At 45.5% G+C, this 20,085-nt stretch overlaps 1 protein-coding gene across 19 annotated transcripts in view; it reads right to left on the reverse strand.

The window, feature by feature from the left end:
• Positions 1-20,085, reverse strand: part of Kcnma1 (potassium calcium-activated channel subfamily M alpha 1) — a 719,966-nt gene that overhangs the window by 90,733 nt on the left and 609,148 nt on the right. For 17 of the 19 annotated variants that reach the window (XR_012907918.1, XM_075949389.1, XM_075949388.1 and 14 more), the window contains one exon: positions 6,129-6,222. Coding sequence is in view for 18 of the 19 variants with exons in the window: in XM_075949389.1 (XP_075805504.1) it covers positions 6,129-6,222 (94 nt within the window). In the remaining variant the exon portion in view is untranslated. Of the gene's footprint in view, positions 1-6,128; positions 6,223-10,547; positions 10,635-20,085 lie in introns of all 19 variants that reach the window. The other 2 variants (XM_075949398.1, XM_075949397.1) reach the window with 1 other exon arrangement.

Genomic DNA, 20,085 nt, shown 5'->3' on the forward strand with positions numbered 1-20,085 from the left:
CACTTCAAGTTTCTCTTCTTGCATTGGTTCTAGTAAGAAGATGGTTCTGGGCAGATACGTCCCACTCCTGAGTGCCTTTTGGCTCCTGGTAAGTAATATTTTCTATTCTGTTGTGAAGATACTGAACTGTATGGCCTGGTACCTGCCAGAATCCTTCTACTCTGCATCTACCCTCTTGACAGCCAGCATTGCCTCTGAGATGTGGCCTTCTAGGACTCAGCCACTGCTCTCTTCCAGACAGCTAACCATGGAGCCACCTAAACAAAACTTTCCCACCATGCTCCAGCCACCCTGTGTAAACATGGGACCCTCTCAGCTTCCCTGGTTCTAACTGCATCAGTGTTTCCCATCCCCCCTAACACAGTATCACTTATTAGGTGTCCTCCTCGGTGCAAAACAGAGGTGACTGCTGTTATGCTGAAGAAATGTCTCAGGGAGTGGACATGGTCCTTGGTTCTATATGAGGCCTCTGAAGTGAAAGGACAATGCCCTCCAGCTGAGCACAAACTTGTCCTGCTTCCCGTGTTAAGTCCCTCCAAACCCTGGAATTATGACACCCATGATGTTTTCATCCTCTGATCCCATGGGGGACTGTCACAAGCTGTTAGCTTGTGCGTTAGGGGATGGATTTACTTAGCTAACCTGTCTCCTGCCTTCCTTCTTTCTCTGCCCAGTGGAAAAGCTGTAAGAGTGGCATTCTGTCTGCAACCCTGAGTGGGCTTCAGGCCAATTTTCCATTTCCTATTATCAGAATCTGTCTCACTGGCAGGGTCTGGTATGAGAAGTCCGAACAAAAGGTCCCCATGAAAGGTATGAGTCAAAAGAGAGGAGATACGACTTAACAAGCAGATGTTCATTTCACCTACTGATCAGCCAGTGCCCAAGAGAACAGTCTGCTCCCTCAAATCCTATTCTCTTCCTTCTCAGGAAACTGGGGGCTAACGCTTCTGGGTCTCACGACGTGAAGTGTTCTTCTAAGAGCTCAATGTCTCTGTTTGGGGCACCATTAATTATCTGTGCTAGCCTGGGCAAGAGATATCTCTGTATTAATTGTCTGCCTGACACATCCCACAGAAATCTTCATTTCTATGCTTCACTGCCTTGCTCAGATTGCAAAACTGATGTCAGAAATACCACATGACCTAAACTGAGACCTTGGTACTCAGAAAACCATGACAGAGGCTGAGGTTGGGTGGGCTCCCTCCTACACATCTCCACATTTACAAGTGCAGAAAGGTCCTGATGGGGGACTCCATGGCCACCCTCATGCCATTAGCAATGATCCTTCCACACCCAACTTAGGGTACCAGTGCCTCCAAAACCTGCAAGAGTTTCCTGATGCTTACAACAGGCAAGATCCTCCGTGACTGGGAAGCTAGAATACATACACAATTTCAACTCCAGAGATGTTACTCCATGGACCCTTCAGTGCCGTCATAATATGCCATGTACAGTGGTCTAAGGGCAACAACTCTTTCCTCCATCTTTCTAAGATGTGAGACTTCCCCAGATGTGATGGACTTCACCTCTCTATGCCCAAGCTTCTTCATTTGTCATATGGGGAACATACACTTGCTAAGAGAGCTCCAGTTATCAATGAGTTTACATGCACAACACTCTGGAAATAATGCTCGGGCAACCATGAGCCAGAGGTGGTAGTGACATCAGTAGAGACTCTCCTATAACGATGGCAATGGGACCTCCTTCACAAATCAGCCACAGCCGGTCAGAGGGACAGCAGCATTTCCATGTTCACAGGCGCAATAAAGCCTTACTCGACTGTGCAGTGCGGGCTTCCCTGTCTCATTTTGCAAACTGGATTCCCCTCTACCACACCATACTTGAGATCCTCAACGACTTCCCACAACACGTGCAACACAGTAGGCCCTCAGGGAACATCTGTGCAATGAGAGTTAATCTGTTTTGTGAACCGGCACCTGAGGCACACACAGCCATCTGGGATTCCATTTCAGAACATGTGTGAGAGCCCAGGTACAGATTCTCATCATCTGAGAAAGCACTTGAGAAAACAATCCCTCCAATATGGCTGTGGACAAACTCAGGGTGATTCGTTTTGAGATTCCTGGGCGGGGAGCACAGGGAGGTTAGATTCACGTCAGTTCGCTTTAACCGCTCATCACACGGCGGGCAGCAGATTGGAACTTGCTTTCCTAACTTTCTAGACAGCTTTCATCAAATTCTTGCCCTGTGGGGACTTACTGCTGAGGAGCGACATGGTTACGCTCCAAAGCAGAGATCCACTGGGGAGGGAGAACCAGGCAGCAGGTGTGGTGTCTGCGTAGAGACTGGGAGAAGTTCTTCCACTAACTCCAGATTAAGAAACCAGCAAAGAAGGAAAGAGAGAGACAAAGAGACAGAGAGAGAGAGAGAGACAGAGAGACAGAGACTCAGGGACACCGTGACTCTCTTCTCAGTGGGTACAGTGCCAAAGATTGTCTGTCAACGCATATCCAGCCTCAGTGCCACGGCTCCGGCTGGCGATGGGGCTGCCTCTGTCAGGCTAACTAAAGTATCTACTATCTCCAAATCCAGACACACAAACACACAACAAAAACAAGGCTGTTCAGGTAATGATCACACAGAGAATGAAGTGGCACTGAGTCGTCAGGGTGAGCCTGACACCAGAACAAATGGGAGATGGGGCCATTAGTGCAGAGTCCCCACATTTCCTGCTGGCACATGATTTGGAGGACGTCCTCACTCAGGGGCCTGTTTTATTTGTCAAAGCGCAGGGTGGTAAATTACAGACCATCACAGGCCATTCTGGGCTCTGAGTTTCTCTGGAGCGATTCGTATCACCACCCATAGGCCACTAAAACCTGCCCATACTCACAATGATTGATTCTGCTCAAAAGTGAGGCACGGAACTCCAGAAAGTCCACTTCAACTAAGTCATTAGCTTCTTTATGGATCTGGGGTGGGGGAGGGTTCATGAGGAATGGGACCGGCGAGTCCTATCTTTTGAAGAGTAAAAAAGGGGTGTTTGAGGAGATAGGAGGAAGCAGGAAGGAGCTGGGTGTGCAGCAGCAAAAGAGATCTGGAAAGCACAGGAAAACAGGGGCCACACTGACAGTGCAAAGGCCAACTAGGAGGCCCAGTGGCTGGGTCCTTCATCCCTAGACTGGATGTGAAGGAAAATGGAGAACCCAGCAGAGGCCCTGTCCCTGCTTCTCTGAAATTAGCTGGAGAACGTCACCTGGGAGAAAAAAGACAAAGAGGAGTGTCCTGACTTGCACGGCTCTCCCAGGGAAGCTCTGATGGAGGCCATTGCACAGGTGAGATAAGGCATCTGATGATGGTGACTTTGGAGGGATGGGCAGTCCATGGGCACCGACAGAAGAAGCCTGGGTTTTGCAGCTTGTCAAGTTTTGGCTCGCCACCTGACCCCCATTTAGCTATTCTGATGTACTACGAAGAAGACAGCTCTGGCCTGGGATGGCTGTCTCCCTCAGCCCCTCTCAGGCAGGCAATGAAAGCAAGATCCACTTTGAAAATTCTCCCCCATCATGCAAACTGACATGGGCATGCTTTTCAAAAACCCACAGCCAATCTGTTGATCATTACTTATTTACAAAGGCCTTCGGGCAGAAAGTCCTGTAAAAACCATACTTGATATGGTATACACTAGCTTTCTCTGCTTATGGAAAAAAGTCCCCCCAAGGCTACTTCAAACCATCACTTTCTATTGCACATAAAATGTAGCACGTAACACTAAAGTATTTAATATATATGCTATAATATATCTACAGGAAAGGCATTTGTGTAGAAGTATGTTACCCTGGATTTGGTAATTTGATGTTTTGCTGAAGGCTACGACTTAAAAAAGCCTCCACCTCTTACAGGAGACCTGTCATCTTGGTACCCAAGAGCCAACAGAATAAAGAAGTACCCTTAAGCAGCAAAACTTTGACACAGCTTTGAAGCATATGAAAACAGTGTAACTCCTCAGAATTATTATTGCTCAAGATCAAAGCGACGAGTCATACTTTACATAGCAAACAGGGACAGGGAATTGGGCTCCCAAGGTTTCACATTTTTCAGATTCCTCTTTATTTATTTATTTGCTTCTCTAAATTTAGGCAAAAGAAAGCACTTGGGCTTTTCTCTCCTTTAAATGGAGAAAACTATTAGCATTAGATAAGCCGATTACCTAAAGGTGAGTAAATAGGACTTGAATGCTAGGCTGACAACTGGCGTCATAAAACCCAGTGGCTTGGCAGCTGGTGCGTTTTATTCCTTCTCATAGTAAACTGTAAACATGCCTGTAAATCAGCAGAGCCCCAGCAAGGCTGCACAGAGGAGGCTTAGGACACTGAAGGAAGCCTTTCACGGAGCAGAGAGGGCACACATGACAAGAGAGAAAGGGCCAGGTGGATCTGCCACTGGGAATCCACGTCCCCATCCCTGAAAGACAAGTCCCAATCTATGACTCAGATAGGTGGACAGAGGTGAGGCAGGCACATGGTGGAGAAGTGCATGTCAGGAAACTAAAGGAGAGGGGTCCTTGGCCATGGAAGAGGAAAGCGATGTCAGAAAGGCAAGGATTTCCAGAAGGTGAGCAGTACAGTTCTGAAATCTCAGTCCCTTTCCTCCCTCTCTCTCTGTAGAACACATGTGAATGCGCGTGCGCGCGCGCACGCACGCGCGTGCACGCACACACGCGCGCACACACACACACACACACACACACACACACACACACACACACCCCAGAGCACAACTTCATTCCTCAGGCACTATCCACCTTTTCGTTTGAGACAAGGTCTCTCACTTAGAGTTCTCTGACTTACAACTAACCAAGTAGTCCAGTGTGGCTGGCCAGCAAGCCTCAAGAACCCACCTGTCTCTTTCTTTCCAGTTTTAGTATTACCCATGAGCCTCTGCACCTGGCTCCTCCCCAGAACCCGTGGATCATGGGTCTCAAACTCAAGTCTTAAGTTTGTAGAGCAAAGCCTTTACCCTTTGAACTATCTCCAGGACCTGAAATCATTCCTTCTCATGAAAGTGTGGGAGAGTTAAGAGGTTTGAGGAAATAGATGATGGGACTGGGGAACAATCAAAGAGACAAAGGTGACACAAGGAGAATTTGCCCAAACAGGAACTTGTAGAGTTTTATTGAGACTCTGTTTTAATTTGTTAATTATTAGATGATGTCATAGTTTAGAAATGCTCGAAGAGAAAGGAAAAGAGAGATAGACTGAGAGAGAAAGGAAGGAAGGAAGGAAGGAAGGAAGGAAGGAAGGAAGGAAGGAAGGAAGGAAGGTGAGGGAAAGAAAAAAAGGAGGGAGAAAGGAAGGAAGTATGGAAGAAGGAAGGAAAGAAGGAAGGAAGGAAGGAAGGAGGGAGGGAAGAAGGAGGGAGGAAGGAAGGAAGGAAGGAAGGAAGAAGGAGGGAGGGAGGGAGGAAGGAAGGAAGGAAGGAAGGAAGGAAGGAAGGAAGGAAGGAGGAGGGAGGAAGGAAGGAAGGAAGGAAGGAAAGAAGGAAGGAAGGAAGGTTGCTAGCACAACCAGTTCCATAATTAATATTGCTTTTAACCTGAGCAGAACTGGATTACTTTTGAACTTTGCATTGGCAAGCCCATGGATTATTAAACTTTTTTTTTTCTCAGTCAAAATCAATTAGCAGAAATTTGATTTTCATCGACAGGATAAAAGGAAGGTAATCTTCAGGTTCATTTTTGATTGTGATGATACATCTCACATATGGCCTTAAGTACAGAAACCAGTCCTCAGAGGGACTCCAGCAGAAAGAGTCTTGCCGCAGGCAAACTAACCACAGAGTTCCTCTGATTGGTTCCCGGTGTCATTAGTGCCACTGCTGTTTAGTAACTACACACAGACAGGACATGGTGACAGCTAAGACTTTAAAGCCTATGTATTTTTCAAACAGCTTTTCAAACTGTTTTTCGTGACAGAATTTTTTCAGCTCTATCATTAACTGCTGTCAAGCTGACAGAATAAATACTCCAGCCTTTACGAAGCCATCTAACGATCTCTCTCCCCTCCCCCATGGAGCTGACTGAGGAGGAAGGTCTGGGCCTGGGCTTGGGCAGGTGGAGAGGCCTGAGATGGAGCTGGGGAGGTGACCATGCTGGGGGATCTGCTTACCTCATCAGCTTCGGGGAGGAGTTGGGTGAGTTCCTCATACCCCCATTACGTTGCTTTTTTTTGGGTGACAGCGTTGGCGGCTGCTCATCTTCAACTGCAAATACAGGCAGCTTGTGAGATTATGAACAGTTTGAGGGAAGACTGCGAAACACAGGCAAGATATCAAAGGACACACATTCAAGGCTCAGTCACTCACTAGATAGAGAGTCAGGGCTGCCTTTAGAGGCCCAGTAACAAAGACGGAATGCGTTAGTCAGAGAGGCCGGCTGAGAGGAGGGTGAAGCAATACTGCTTTATGCACCAACCCTTGAACATGCACTGTAAAGAGACTAGAACAACCTATAAATGCCCTGGTGTAAGAAAGAATGAGACGTAGTGATTTTATCTACATATAAAAATACATATCATTATTTTTAGGAGTTAATTTTGGTTAGAAATTAATACTTTGCTTGGTTGAATAATCAAACGAATTTTCTTGTAACCAAAATCAGAAATAGAGTTGTATTTGAGGTAGCGGATTAACAGCCAGCCTGCTGCTTCTACAAATGAACCAACATAACTGGTTCCCAACCCTTGCACCCACAGCAAGAGCCTTGAAGAGAGGCAGGGATTCCAGGCCTTAGCTGCCCATGTTTCACTGGCAGGGTTCCCAGAGCTGGGAACCCTAGTGCATGTGGGCTCAAGAGTCACCAGCCCAGCTCAGCTCTCTTCCTTGCAGCGGCCACCAGGGAGCGTACTTGGGGCTGGAGAAGAGCACTGGAATGAAGGAGAAGGCTGTCACTGAAGGAGGACACCCACAGAGGAGGCGGTGGCGGGTGGGGGATGGAGGGCGGCAGAGAGGGCCTGGAAACCATAAGCTTGCTTTCCAAATGTTTGAACCACACAGATCACTAAGCAATGTGAAGCTTTACTGACAGACAACACAGCACACTGCACTCTGCTGCTTTTGCCCAGAGACACCCACTAAGAAGCAGTGGAGACGGGTTAGCCTGCACCATGCTTGCTTTCTAAGAGCGCGGCTGGGTAATATTTGCCCAGCCTGTCACCCAAAGACAAGTGCAACAAAACTCTAGCCCTGCTCTCCCCACCCTCACACAGTCCAGGCTAACACTGCCATGTCGAGATGGGAATAGAGGATCCTCGGAGTTTCAGAGTTGATTGTCATACGACTAGGAGGAAACAGCCCCGAAACTCAGAATGCATGGAAGTTACCTTAAAGCTAAGAAGAGAAATATTAGTAGTGACAACATCAAAAGAAGCTTGGTGTATGTTAATATGTATGAGGCTTGGGGGGGGGGCAGCAAGCTCAGCTGCTTGCTATTGTCCAGATGACCAATAACAGAGCATGCTCTCTAGAGCGCCTCTCTGAAAACCCTAAAGAAACATAGGCAGTGAGGACACACAGCACCAAAGGGGTTCCACCAGTCTGACTGACCTCCAGATTTGCTTCAGAATGTCACACTTCTTCGCCTCTGCCCTACTGTCGGTTTGGGGTTACCTCATTCTGACTGACCCAAGGCAAGGGGAAATGATGTGACTGGATGAGAGGAATACCAGATGGAATCAAGGCCAGAAAGGACCTGCAAAGGCTCACAACCCATTCCCCCTGCCACCTGAAACCTCCTCCACCCCCACCTCCCACCCTAGGCTCCACTCAGGCTGAGACCCTATCAGTCACCTAGTGCTCCATGCTGGGCTATGTGGCTGGGAGGATATCACGTCTTATCAGAAATGAATATCCACAGCAAATCACACTGAGACTAAGCAGCACTTAAAAGATTAAAGAAATAAATACAAGCCACATAAATGGTATTGAAAAAAAATCACTTAGAGTTGATATGCATCTCTCAGCCAGCAAACAGGCACTCTAAGTTTGACCTGAATTCATCTTCCTTTCAGAGGACAGGGGACAGGCATCCAAAGCAATTCAAAGCAGGCTAAAGTATGAGTGTGTGTACTTGCTCACACACATGCCTAAATAGACTTTTACGTTTCCCCACCTTAGGCTGGAGAAGGAAGTCTTGCGTTGATTCTTTGCATAATCCAAGGTCACCTTTTAATATGGGCCACTGTTAAACTGCAACAGGGAGACCCGGATAGTTGTTAACACACTACTTAAATGAGTGTGTTATTTTTGAGAGCATAAGTATGTTTATTGGGGGCATAAATTCTTCTTCTTCTTTCATAAGCTTACAGAGCAATGCCCCAAAAGGTCTTTCGTCTATCCTAGTCAAACGCCAGCATTCCTCAAGACCACCACACATCACCGTGGCTGTGGCCAATTATGGAAAGAGTCTCTCTTAGTTACTTTCATTGGCTTTTCTGCTGAATTCTTTGCTGAACTTTTCCTTCCCCATTAGCTCTGGGCCTCTAAGAAAATATCCTCTTGGATTAAGCATCCCTTTTCCGTTTACCTAGCCTCGGCTGTTTGCTGCCACGGCTCTTCAGATGGGAGATCTGTAAGTTAATATGTGTTAGCCAGCTCCGGGGAGACACCTTACTGCGGAAGGAGTGTGATGCCTGCTTCTATGCAAGGCAACTATTTATTTTCATTGCAACTCTGAGAGATCATCCATCATAATCATAGTGCATTTAAGCTGGGATTTGTTCACTTCAATGGAACCATGTTCAAAGCTTTATTTGGAGCCTGGAAATCTGGTCCCTGAAGAGCTGGGATGGAAAATGTCCTCAGCTTAAATATATGAATGCTGTGTAATGGGTAACATTACACATGGCTTAGGTCTCAGAAGCGGAGCATGGATAAATTCTCCTTACTAAGTAGGACATAAAACATATTTAATTATTATCCTTCCTATGGGTTCCACCACTTTCTGTATATTTAAAAAAAAGCAGATCTAGAAAACCTTCTAGCTGAGCTCTAAGATATGATTCTTGTTTCATGGCTTCTATGACTACATGGTAGAAATAAAAATGGGATTAAAGGAGAGACTGAAATTTACTCACTTTCATGAAAGACAAACATGTTGAAGTAGCAAACCACTGCCTCGCAAGCAGGCATACCCACGGGCTTGCATTGAACCTGCTTTCTGGCTAATTGCAATATACCTTCCTAGCATTTTCTCTGGCCTCTGCGTGGAGTGAGCTGCATGAAGACATGCTCCTTTAAAGAAGCCTGAGTTACCAGCTTCTTCAAAATACAAACAAGTTCGGGAATCTAATGTGGAATTTTTATAGGAGGCAAACTCTCTCCAGTCTCCGAGTCCTCATAAAATTCAAGGGCTTGTTTTTGCACATCCCTAAGTATAACACTTAATGTTCTGTTGTAACTTCCCAGTGCTCTCTTGTATAATAGGCCCTGAATCTAACAGTTTTACAGTTTGGGGAGAAGAGTCAGCGTTAGAAAAATGTCAGGCCGGTCTAATGAGGCTTCAGATCCCCTGGTTTGCGCTGGAGTTTAATTTAAACTTACAATGAGGTTTTAACATGTTTGCGTTTTCTTGACTAAAGAGGATTCATTATTTCAGTGACATAACCTCCAGACAATGCTCTGGGAATTGATTTAAGATGTGGCAGTAATTCCAACAGCCTTAATGCAGAGCTGAGCATCTGTAACAACATTTCATTCCACTTTCCATCAGCATTCTGTTTTTGAGCAAGAGCAAAGCAACATCTTCCAGAAACACTGGCCAGGGGCCTGGCCCTACTTCAAAATGATCACATATTTTACTAGATTAAAAAAAAAAAGAAAAGAAAGAAATCCCTGCCTTTGTGTTACTCTCTAACCTGCAAATATTATGATGGGGTTCACTGATGCCTCTTGTAAGGGTCCTTGAAATGGGCGTGACTGTGATTTTCAGGTTGCCTGAGCAGTCTGATACTGTGTGGGATGAATCCAGCAGTCCCCTCCAGCCTAGGGCATTTCCCTCTTCCCTGTTTTTTTCATAAGATTTAGGAGGGGGTGGAGGATGAAGCTCTTAGATTTGAAGGTGGGTTTGTTGGCTGGGGTTAAAAAACAGCTCAAAGCAAATAAACTCAGAAAAGTAATAAAAGGCAACAACTCATAAACATGAGTCAAACAGCTATCTCCATTACGTTATTAATCACCACATCTGGAGTAACCCACATCTGCACACACTTAGCAGATCATTAGTAATGTCATATTCACACTGGAGTCACTCAGAATAAATGGCATGCTTGAACACAAAGGGATCACGCTGAAGGGGCTTCCCACCGAAGTCAGGGCGCAAGCGGCTAGTGGGAGAGTGGCGTCGTTTTACTGATTATCCATTTTTTTTTATGGCTTTTCTGTTTCAAATTTTGTGGCCCAAACAAGTTAATGCATGCTGAAAGCCACGGTAGTCCTCTCTCTTCTTCAACTGAGCTTAGCATGTTACAGAGAAAGGCTGAGGGGCACCAGACAATTATTACACATTGGGACAAAGCCCAGCACTCTGTCACCTGGCTTAGGCACATGTTGAGAATTGGGAGTTGCATTCTTGTGCACAAACGGGTCTTTGTGATAACGTGCTCTAGCGTCAGCCTTAACTGCCAAGGAATAAGGAGAGAAGAAAACTGAAATTAATCCCTAGTGAAATTGGTCATTACAAAAGTTACCAACTGGTTTCAATACTAAATACAACTATGCTTTTGTGTTAGAATGGAAGTTTCTCCCTCATGGCTGAAGAGGAGGGTCTTTTCTTTCTTTTTCCCTCCATTGACTTCCAGAAATACTTGGTGGAGGAGGGACATATGAAAATTCAGAAAACAATTGCTTCTTTGAGTAGAAATCTCCAGACATATAAAGAATTCCTCTTCTCACCCACAACACACATGGGTGCACACACAGCAGGATCAGGCCTACTAGCTGGAGAGAGTCCTGTCCAACGCTCTTTATCCTTTCTGTTCAAATCTTTATCCTTCATTGCTATACTGCTGCTTCTCTTCCCAGACCGTCAGCCTGATTGGCCATCTTGGTTTTGACATCACTGCTTACCTTGATCTAAACCTAAATGCTACTCCTCAGACGCTTCTCAGAAAGAGTAATGCTGGGGGTTCAGGGTATAGCTCAAAGGTAGACTGCTTGCTCAGCATGTGTGATTATGTCCTGGGTTCTATCTCAGGCACCATCTCCTCAGCAGAAATAACAACTACAAAGAGTCTGTGATGTGTCATATTTCTCTGTGATATCAGTGGAACACAGGTACTTTCTAGAGGGGTCATGTTTGCTATCTCACTGCTGTCTTCCTAACACTGAGGATAAACACTGAAAACATGATTGCTGGGGAAGAGGGCAACACAAGTATGGCTCCCAGCCTCTCCTTCGAAACAAACCACGGAATCTCCAGTAACACCATCATTCTGCAGTGAGATGCCCCATGGATAGGAACTCCTTGGCTGATGGAACTCCCTGAAATATAACTGTCTGTTCTCTAACAAAAAGTCTGGATGAATTAACTAACATTAAGGGTCTTATAATGAAGAACCAAGAGGAAAATGGATCCTAAATGACAGAAGGCTGCTTCACCCTGGCAGCCTCTTAGGTCCGGCAACTGGGTGTGGGAGTTTCCTAAAGAGATGAGAAAAACCAAAGATAATAAATCCCAGACAGATAAGCCATAGTGTGGGCCAGGTATCATGACTGTCCTAACTAGCACTTGATTGTTGATACAGAATGAAGCCTGTAGCTAGGAATTGCCATAAGCCTATAAAAGGGACAGAGCAATAAGCCTAAGACACACACCCCAAGAAGGGCAGTGGGACAGCTCAATATCAGAGTATAGGGAGCTTAGGAACATCTTCCTTAGGATGACAATGCCTGGCTTGCCGATCAGAGGCTGTATCATCAAGAACTTGTGACAGGACCCCCATTAAAATCAATCTAAGAAAGTAGTTGTGAAAGATCATGCAAAATATTAATATACAAACAATGGAAAGATGAAGGATGTCTCAAACATACAAAACTCTCTAAAATTGAACAGCCACGTCTTCCTGTATATTATCCAGCTGGGCAATCTCACAACCTGTAGTTGAAAAAATAGGAAGCAGATTTATTTGGAAAACTCGGAGGGTGTACGTTATTAAAAAAATCTGTCATTATATAAAATGAAAATAGGAGGCTGCCCTGCACTAATGGGCACAGGGAACACCCGCCCAATGGAGAGCTGGGAGGGCACAGAAGGGAGGGTTTGTTGGTGTTTTTTCATTTCTGGCTTTTGTGGTGCTAATAGAAGAATGGGAAGGGAGACTTTAAGGAACAATAGGTTACGCAGAAGTTAATCACAGGGTATATTTCTGGCTCTATTTAGTGCCTAGGAAACCTAAATTGTGTAAGTTTGAGTCCATCAATATAGAATAATAAAGGAATTCAGCTCCTACAAGGGGGAAAACACTATATGAATATGTTAACAGAATCTGCGTGACCTTCACTGTAATCTCCTTATATAAATAGGAACAAAGGCTCCCCTAGAATTGAACTGGATAGACTGTATACATCTAGGGTAGCCACATGCCTCATCCCCATCTCTCAAACAATCCCTGGGTCTTGTTTGCATCCCAGTAGGAGAGCCGCGTTCCTCAAAGAGCCTTACATCTAGAATCTCAGCTCATGTGTCTTCCCTGAACTCTGACCCTGCTGTAATTATTTTCCTATCACTCTGCCCTGCTCAGCATTCAGTAGAAAATTCCTTTCAGAGACCTGGTTGCCTTTAGCCCTTTTATTTCTTTCTTATTTTCTTGGAACAGACTCTCTCTGTTGCCTCAGGTACAAGAAGCCTCAGGTGAAGATCACTGGGTATTAGCTTCTCAGCAGTGAGACCCAGACAGGAACAATGAAGTTGGAGGACAAAGCACACAATGGAAACGAGAAAAGAAGAACATCCCTGAGCAATTCTGGTGGAGCCTGGAAAGACTACAGGAGCAGGAGGACCACTTTCAGTTCGAGTCAAACAGAGGCCTTTAGGTCAAAGGTGGATTCAAGTCTTTCTTGTAGCCCTAGTGTGTGATGTTCGTGTTTGGCGGGTCACTCAGAGTGCAGATGAAGACTGCTCAGCTCCTGGCACCAATCTGGACACCTTCTTACCTCTCTCATGTTGAGAGTCGACAAATAGTGGCCTATCATGTATTTTCGTACAGCCCACAATTGTCAAATGTTTGGGGAGAATACTCTAAGGATAATGTCTCCTAAAATATTAAAAAAGATGTTAGCTAGCCATAGGAGGGCATGTGGCTTGTAATCTCAGCTCTTGAAAGGCTGATGCAGAAAGATCAAGGGCTTGAGGCCAGCCTGGGCCCTACGAAGAGTCTCAAGAACAAAACAAAACAAAATTCAAATTTTAGTATCTCTAAATGAAATTGCCAGGTGACCAGGGCCACCATCATTGTTTACCTTTTGCCCATAGCTCCTTTTCCTCTCTAACAGTGTTGAGTAACTTCATAATGCATTAGAGGCCATGTGGCCTATAAAGCTTGAGCTATTAACTGACTGACCCTTGGCAGAAAGGCTGTGTTGATCTCTGCAGCAGTCCCCTCTGCACATCTGTCCAGCTTCCCGTCCTCCCAAGGAGCACTGTCCTTCCCCACCTGCTCAAGCAAGCAAACAATACAGTAAGGATCAGGGTCTATTTGAAGCACACAGTCAGAGACTTGGGGACAAATAGAGGTCATTTAATGACACTAATGTCCCTATGACCCAACGTGCTGTGGGCTCTGCTGGTTTCCTCCTATTTGGAGGACTTGAGTCAGGTGAGTTCCCCTTTTCCAATCAAGCTAACTTAGATTCCTCCACCGGCTACTCTGAAAGTCAAGGCGAAAGCCTGTCTACTGTGAGTAATACCTTGAAGCTGTCAGTGTATGCTGCTGGTCCACCCTGTGAGAGCCCGTACAAGACAAGAGATTAACCATTAGAGTAGATATGCTCAAAATATACAGCTTCAACCTTTCCCCGGCTAGCTCTGAGCGATCTCCAGATGATTATTTCAACCGTCAGCTGCCGCATAGATTTAAACCCCTGCACAGTAGCTCCTGGATTCATCTGCCCCTTGTCAAACTGGCATAGTGTTACTTGGAGGATACAGGGTGTGGCAGTTTCACTGCGAATCCAGAATGATCCAGACGGCTGCTGTCTCTTTGTTAACAGGAAGCCAAACTGATGAGTTTGTAATGTGTTTCTTATCCAAGATAGTTTCAGAGGAGAAAATGCGCCCCATCAGATTGGCAAGCATTTCATAGAGGCCAGATTATGGGCTTCCATCAGAGCATCTCCGTTATTTTCTTGAAGAAACAGACAATCCAGCATCCATCCCATTAAAATCATTTCATGCCAATGAATTATGTATTTATGAATTTATAATTATCCTTGGTTCTCTCCTTCCTTCCACATCCTTAATAAAATCATCAGCTGGAGCCTACAGAGAAATGGTGCTTAATATATGAGCATCCTTATTTATTTATTTTAAGGTTAGTGCTGGTATTTTTGAGCCATGTGGGGGATTACAATCCTCAGCTCACACAGTTAACAAAGACACAATGAAATGGAATGGAAGGTACCTGGAAGCAACTTTCTTCCAACATGGCTTATTATCGTGTAGGTTTTATTTTACCATGAATCATACCAAGGTTCGCTCATATTATCATGTGCAAAATGCCCATTAAGATGCCAGGCACTGTTCTTAGCATGCTGAAAGGGCTCACATGGGTGGCTAAAGCTCTTAGCTTTCTGCCAGCCATTTTTGTTCTCCTTCCTGTTGGATTCCATGGCTAAACACCGGCATTAAACCGTTGTTTACTGGATCATACTTTAAGAAGAGGAGATTTTCTTCACCATGGATTTTGCTACATTTTTGATCATTTAAAGATATTACATGGTACTACTGACTCTTGAAATTTCAGATGTGCTCTGAAATCTGCCTCCTCCACAGCCCATCCTTGCCCATTTCTCAAGGGCATTCAAGGTGCTGTTCCTACCACCCCAACCGAATGGCACTGGGCAGACTTAACCAGTGAATTATTTTTTTGGATCACTTCATGCTGTGTGCATGAGATTGCTAAGGACAGCACTGGGAACACAAGCTTCCTCCTGGATTTACAAATTGTCAGATATCCAAAAGAGTAGAGAAAGGATCATGCTGCCTGGAAGCCTGAGACTTGCCACCTGCCCAGGGTGAGAAACAGAAAAGAAAGATGGGGTCAGGCCTCTCGCAGATGTCATCACAGGCCCACATCAAACTCTCCCAGTTTCCGCTACACCGGTTTACACTGTGGGTTGTGAGTTCCTATTAGCTTGTGTATTTTGACTAGTATCTCACCTTCTTCCCATTTTTCCCCTCCCCTAAACAGCTTCATATTAACATGACTGGCAGAAGATGTCAATCATACTTTTATTTCTGTTTTCACTTTGCTGTTCTTGTTTTTCAAATTAGTATTTGCCTCACTGGTTCTGCCTTCTTAAGATGAGCCGAGAATCCAACTGTGTCTACATGAAGTTGTTTCCTAAACCATATATTATACAAATAAGTATCATTAATATTACCACTATCAGCTCATCCATAAATACCCTATCTGCCATGGAGTCCACTGTGTCAAGAGCCCCCTTAGAATCCTAATATGTATTCCAGATGGTTACACGATATTGCTCTGAAACTCAGAGAAAAGGAAAATGCATGGATTTTTATGCAATTCAGGTGCCCAATGAAGAATGTCCTGACAAAACCCTTTATAAATATGCTGTTTTTAACCTTGGGAGGCATGGAACAGTTGGGATCGTGATTTTACACTAAACACAACATTTAGTATGTCTTTTAAAGACATAGTCACCTTCTGAAGACACTCCTGAACAATCAGCTCATAATCTATTTTCTACTGTAGTTTATGATCAGGATACATCCTGTGCAGCATTTGTAAAATGCAAGCACCCCGTGAGGACAAGGTGTAGGGTGCAGACTCGAAGGGCTTCAGGGGTGTTCTGGTGCCATCTTCTTTGGATTCAAGACTACACTAAAATCAAAGCCAGAACCAAAGCCTGGATCTGTCCACTGTAATTTGGATCACTGGCCACCAGAACCCCACCCACCAGAAGAGCATGAGGATAGGGGATCTTGGAGTTCAGTCACTTGCCTGAGTGACAGCTCTGACCCTCAGAGTGTGTATGTGATTGTGTGTGTGTGTGTGTGTGCATGTATATATGTCGAGGCCTGATGTGGGAGTGTCATATATCAATTTGTTGATTCCTTTGGCTAAGCAATAAAGAAACTGCTAGGCCCATTTGATAGGCCCACCCTTAGGTGGGTGGAGTAAACAGAACAGAACGCCGGGAGGAAGAGGAAGTGAGGTCAGACCCGACAGCTCTCCTCTCGGGAGCAGACGCAAGAGAGACGCCATGCTACCTGCTCCAGGGAAGACGCACACCATGCCCCAGCTCCGACCCAGGATGGACTTAGGCTAGAATCTTCCCGGTAAGCGCACCTAGGGGCGCTACACAGATGATTAGAAATGGGCTAGTCCAGGTGTGAGAATTAGCCTAGAAGAGAATGGGCCAAGCAGTGTTTAAAAGAATACAGTGTCCGTGTAATTATTTCGGGGCATAAGCTAGCCGAGCCAGGCAGGCGGCTGGGGTGTTTGGGGACGCAACCCTGCCGCCGCTCCATATTACTACAGAGGCCAGGAGTCAACGCCCGATATCTTTCTCCATCTCCCTCATCTTAGTGTTTGAGACAGTGTCTCTCACAGATCCTGGGGTTTGATGGTATGGCTAGACTAAGCTGGCCAGCAAGCTCCAGGGACTCTCATGTTTTTGCCACTCCAGTGCTGGGATTCCAGGTATACATTGCCACACCCGGCTCCTAATGTAGGTGGGAGGGACTGAATTTAGTTCTCAAGCTTGCACGGCAAGTACTCTACTGCCTGAGCCATCTCCATAGTCCCCAGAGCCTCTCTGGAGTTCTGTTCTCAGAGAAGTTACTCAGGATTATAAAACCTATTGCTGCCAACTCGAGAGATCAGATACTCTGGAATAGCATACATAAGTCACAAGGAGACAGACAGCTATGAGATACAAATATTCTGCATGGTCCCACCTGACTAATATAGGAATTTTGTAGAGAGACAATTGTTCAGGCAGAACTTAACCCGTGAAACTAAGGATTTCTAACTACATTTTAAAATCCTACAGGAGGTCAGGTGTCCATCCTAGGAAAGTCTCTTTCTCAGGGAGCAAGGGTTCAGCAACTGGACTAGTACCCCACTGCAGGATACAGTGGCCAGCCCCGGTGCAGGGCAGGTAGTCCGCATGGGCATTTCTTGAAGTGCAACATCCCCAAGACGGCATTCTTAAGGCATGATCTGTCTCAAAATATCAGCTGGTGCTGCGTGGCAAGTAGGGAATAAGCTATGAGCAAGGACCTGAAGCTACCCTACTAGGTATCTACTGTATCTGGAGGCTTACAAAACTCTAACTGGTTCTCTGATGCAATGCATATGGACCAGGAACCTAGGTCCTACAGATATCCCGAGAATGGACGGGAAGTGAAAGAGTGCACTGACTAGCTTCCTTGATGAGCTATTACTAAACTTTCTCTGTGAGCTTTCTTGGCTTGAGGGATAGCTTGGAAGTCTGTTACAGGATTCTCTACATTGCAAGTCTACTGTCTTTCAACGCCGGGGCAATCTTTTCAATAGGCTTCAAACAAGCTTACACTCTTTCTGCCTCCCACCCCCACCCCCAGCAATGGGTCCTTTGTCCAAGTGGGAGAATGAGGTGGGCGTTCGGTACCACCCCCAGCCTTTGCTTTGTATTCAACCATCACCTTTGAAACACGTTTGCACGACTCTAGTGAGCTGCTCTGGCCAAATAATTCGGTTTGCCAAGTGTTATGAAGCAGAGTCAGCCTGAAAAGCTCTAAGTGGGTTCAAGTGGAGGAGGCTGTGACAGTGAAACTCAGACAGAAACAGGGAGAACCCCACAGTCCCTCTAAATCACAGGAAATTTGTGCTGCCTGACAGGGAGGGGCAGCAGATTTCAGGTGGGAGGTCATGGGAGGTGTCGCAGGGCAGGCAAATTATGGGCTGGGGAAGTGACGACTCCTTCCTATCCTATCTCCCAGGCCTACTCTGCCTTCAAGGGATAGGCTACATGCACCCTTTCCAGGAAATAGTCCTAGATGAGGTAGTCTCTCTCTCTTTCTTTAGTCCCATTATCAATTTGTTTCCTGTTGTAACATGTCCTGCTCCCCAACTAGACTCCACAGTTCCTCTAATGTCACTCACATGTCTGAATCTTTCACAAGCCTGAATCCCTGGTGGGGTCTGCTAGGAAAGTGATCCTAGTGCCTGGAGCTGGCATGGCAGAGAGAAAGGAACAGTCTGGCGGTCAGGAGGCCTGGCTTCTTCTTCCAGGGCCTAGACCTCATGTGTGGCATCGGCAAGACACTTCTCCTCCTAGGGGATTGCAATTTATTAAAGTAAATGTGTTTAGTGATGATTTGAGCAGAACGCTGTCTCCTCTTATGTGGGAAATATCACTGGAGCCAGCTGTGGACTAAAGGCCACATAACTAGTCAGCCACAAACAACTCTCCAACACTTCCTACCAGACTCCACCGAGAAGGTTACTGAAGAGGGAAATAAAGACTGTTGTGCCAAGGAAAATCTGATTTGCCTTGGTAATTAAAGGGCCCTGGCTTTTAAGGAAAGGAACCAGGGAACTTTGTAGAATACCAATGCTTGAGTCTCATGCCTGTCTATTGAACCAAAACATTAGAAACACTGGGCTGACGATCTAGTTCAAGGGTAGAAAAGCTATCTAGCAAGCACAAGTTCCTAGGTTCAATCCCAAGCACTGCCTGAATAAATAAATGAAGTAACAAAATAATGATGAAAGCAAATAAAAGCTCAGGGTATTGGTTTTTTCCTGAACTTTTCTTTAAAAAGAAATCTTTAAAATGAACCACAAGCTTAGCAGGAGAAACAAGACAGCTTTATCCAAAAAATTTTATATATGAGTTATATAATAGCAATAAACATGTATGATGACATCACAACAGAGCTCAATAAGAACCCCAGACAGCAAGTGCTACAGATTGGGATACTCGGGGAAAAGAAAGGAAGATTGGAGACAAGGATGGAATGGGAGGAAGTACCAGCCTTATCCTGTGTGACTCAGGATTGAGGAGACACAGTCCCCTGAGGGTCCACACAGTTCCACGGAATAAGTGTGCAGAGGGGCAACAATGTGTGGGGAGAGCGAGCTAGGCAGAGGCTAGTAAAGCAATGGGACGGAACATACTAATGTAAGGACTCTAAGAAAATCAGTGTGAGCAGAGCAACCAGAGTAACTGGGCACACCGTGGCTCCCGAGACACAAATACACTACCCCAAATACAGACTTGCACAATATCTGGGCAACTCAGATCATCTTAAAGCTTCCTTTCCTTGATCCTAACTGCTCAGACTGAAAGTGAGTGAAATGTAAGTACACTGGAAAAATCTATGGACACCTATCTGGCTCAGCCCACTTTCCTTTGAGCTGCTTCGAAATTCCAAGGGTCTGAGATAAGACAGACCCAAATGCACGTGGCTGCAATACAGAGTTCCAAGGGTTGAAGATAAGACATACACAAGTGCATGCGGCTGGGAGGCAGAGTCCCAAGCGCCCAAGAGAAGACAGACCCAAATGTATGTGGCCAGAATGCCGAGGTCTAGTCCACAAAGGACATTTCATTTTATCTGGATGAGAAAAACTGACAAGATAAAGATATCAGAACCCCTTGGAGAAGGATCTTTGGGTTACAGGAACCTGACTCCCTACAGAGTGGTCAAGTTAACCTTGACTCTGAGCTGGTTTAAGTTGATCCTGTCATCAGGGCAGACATCTGGAAGGTAGGTCAGCAGGGACCAGCGTTTACTGAAAACCAATGGCAACTGTTTCTTCAAAACTCATTGGCAACAAAACCAGTTCTTCAAAGTAGAATCGTAGAATCATGGACAGGCAACTGCTTCCCCAGCCT

This window comes from Microtus pennsylvanicus, chromosome 15 (genome assembly GCF_037038515.1).
Source record: "Microtus pennsylvanicus isolate mMicPen1 chromosome 15, mMicPen1.hap1, whole genome shotgun sequence".
In the NCBI taxonomy this organism is placed as follows: Eukaryota; Metazoa; Chordata; class Mammalia; order Rodentia; family Cricetidae; genus Microtus; species Microtus pennsylvanicus.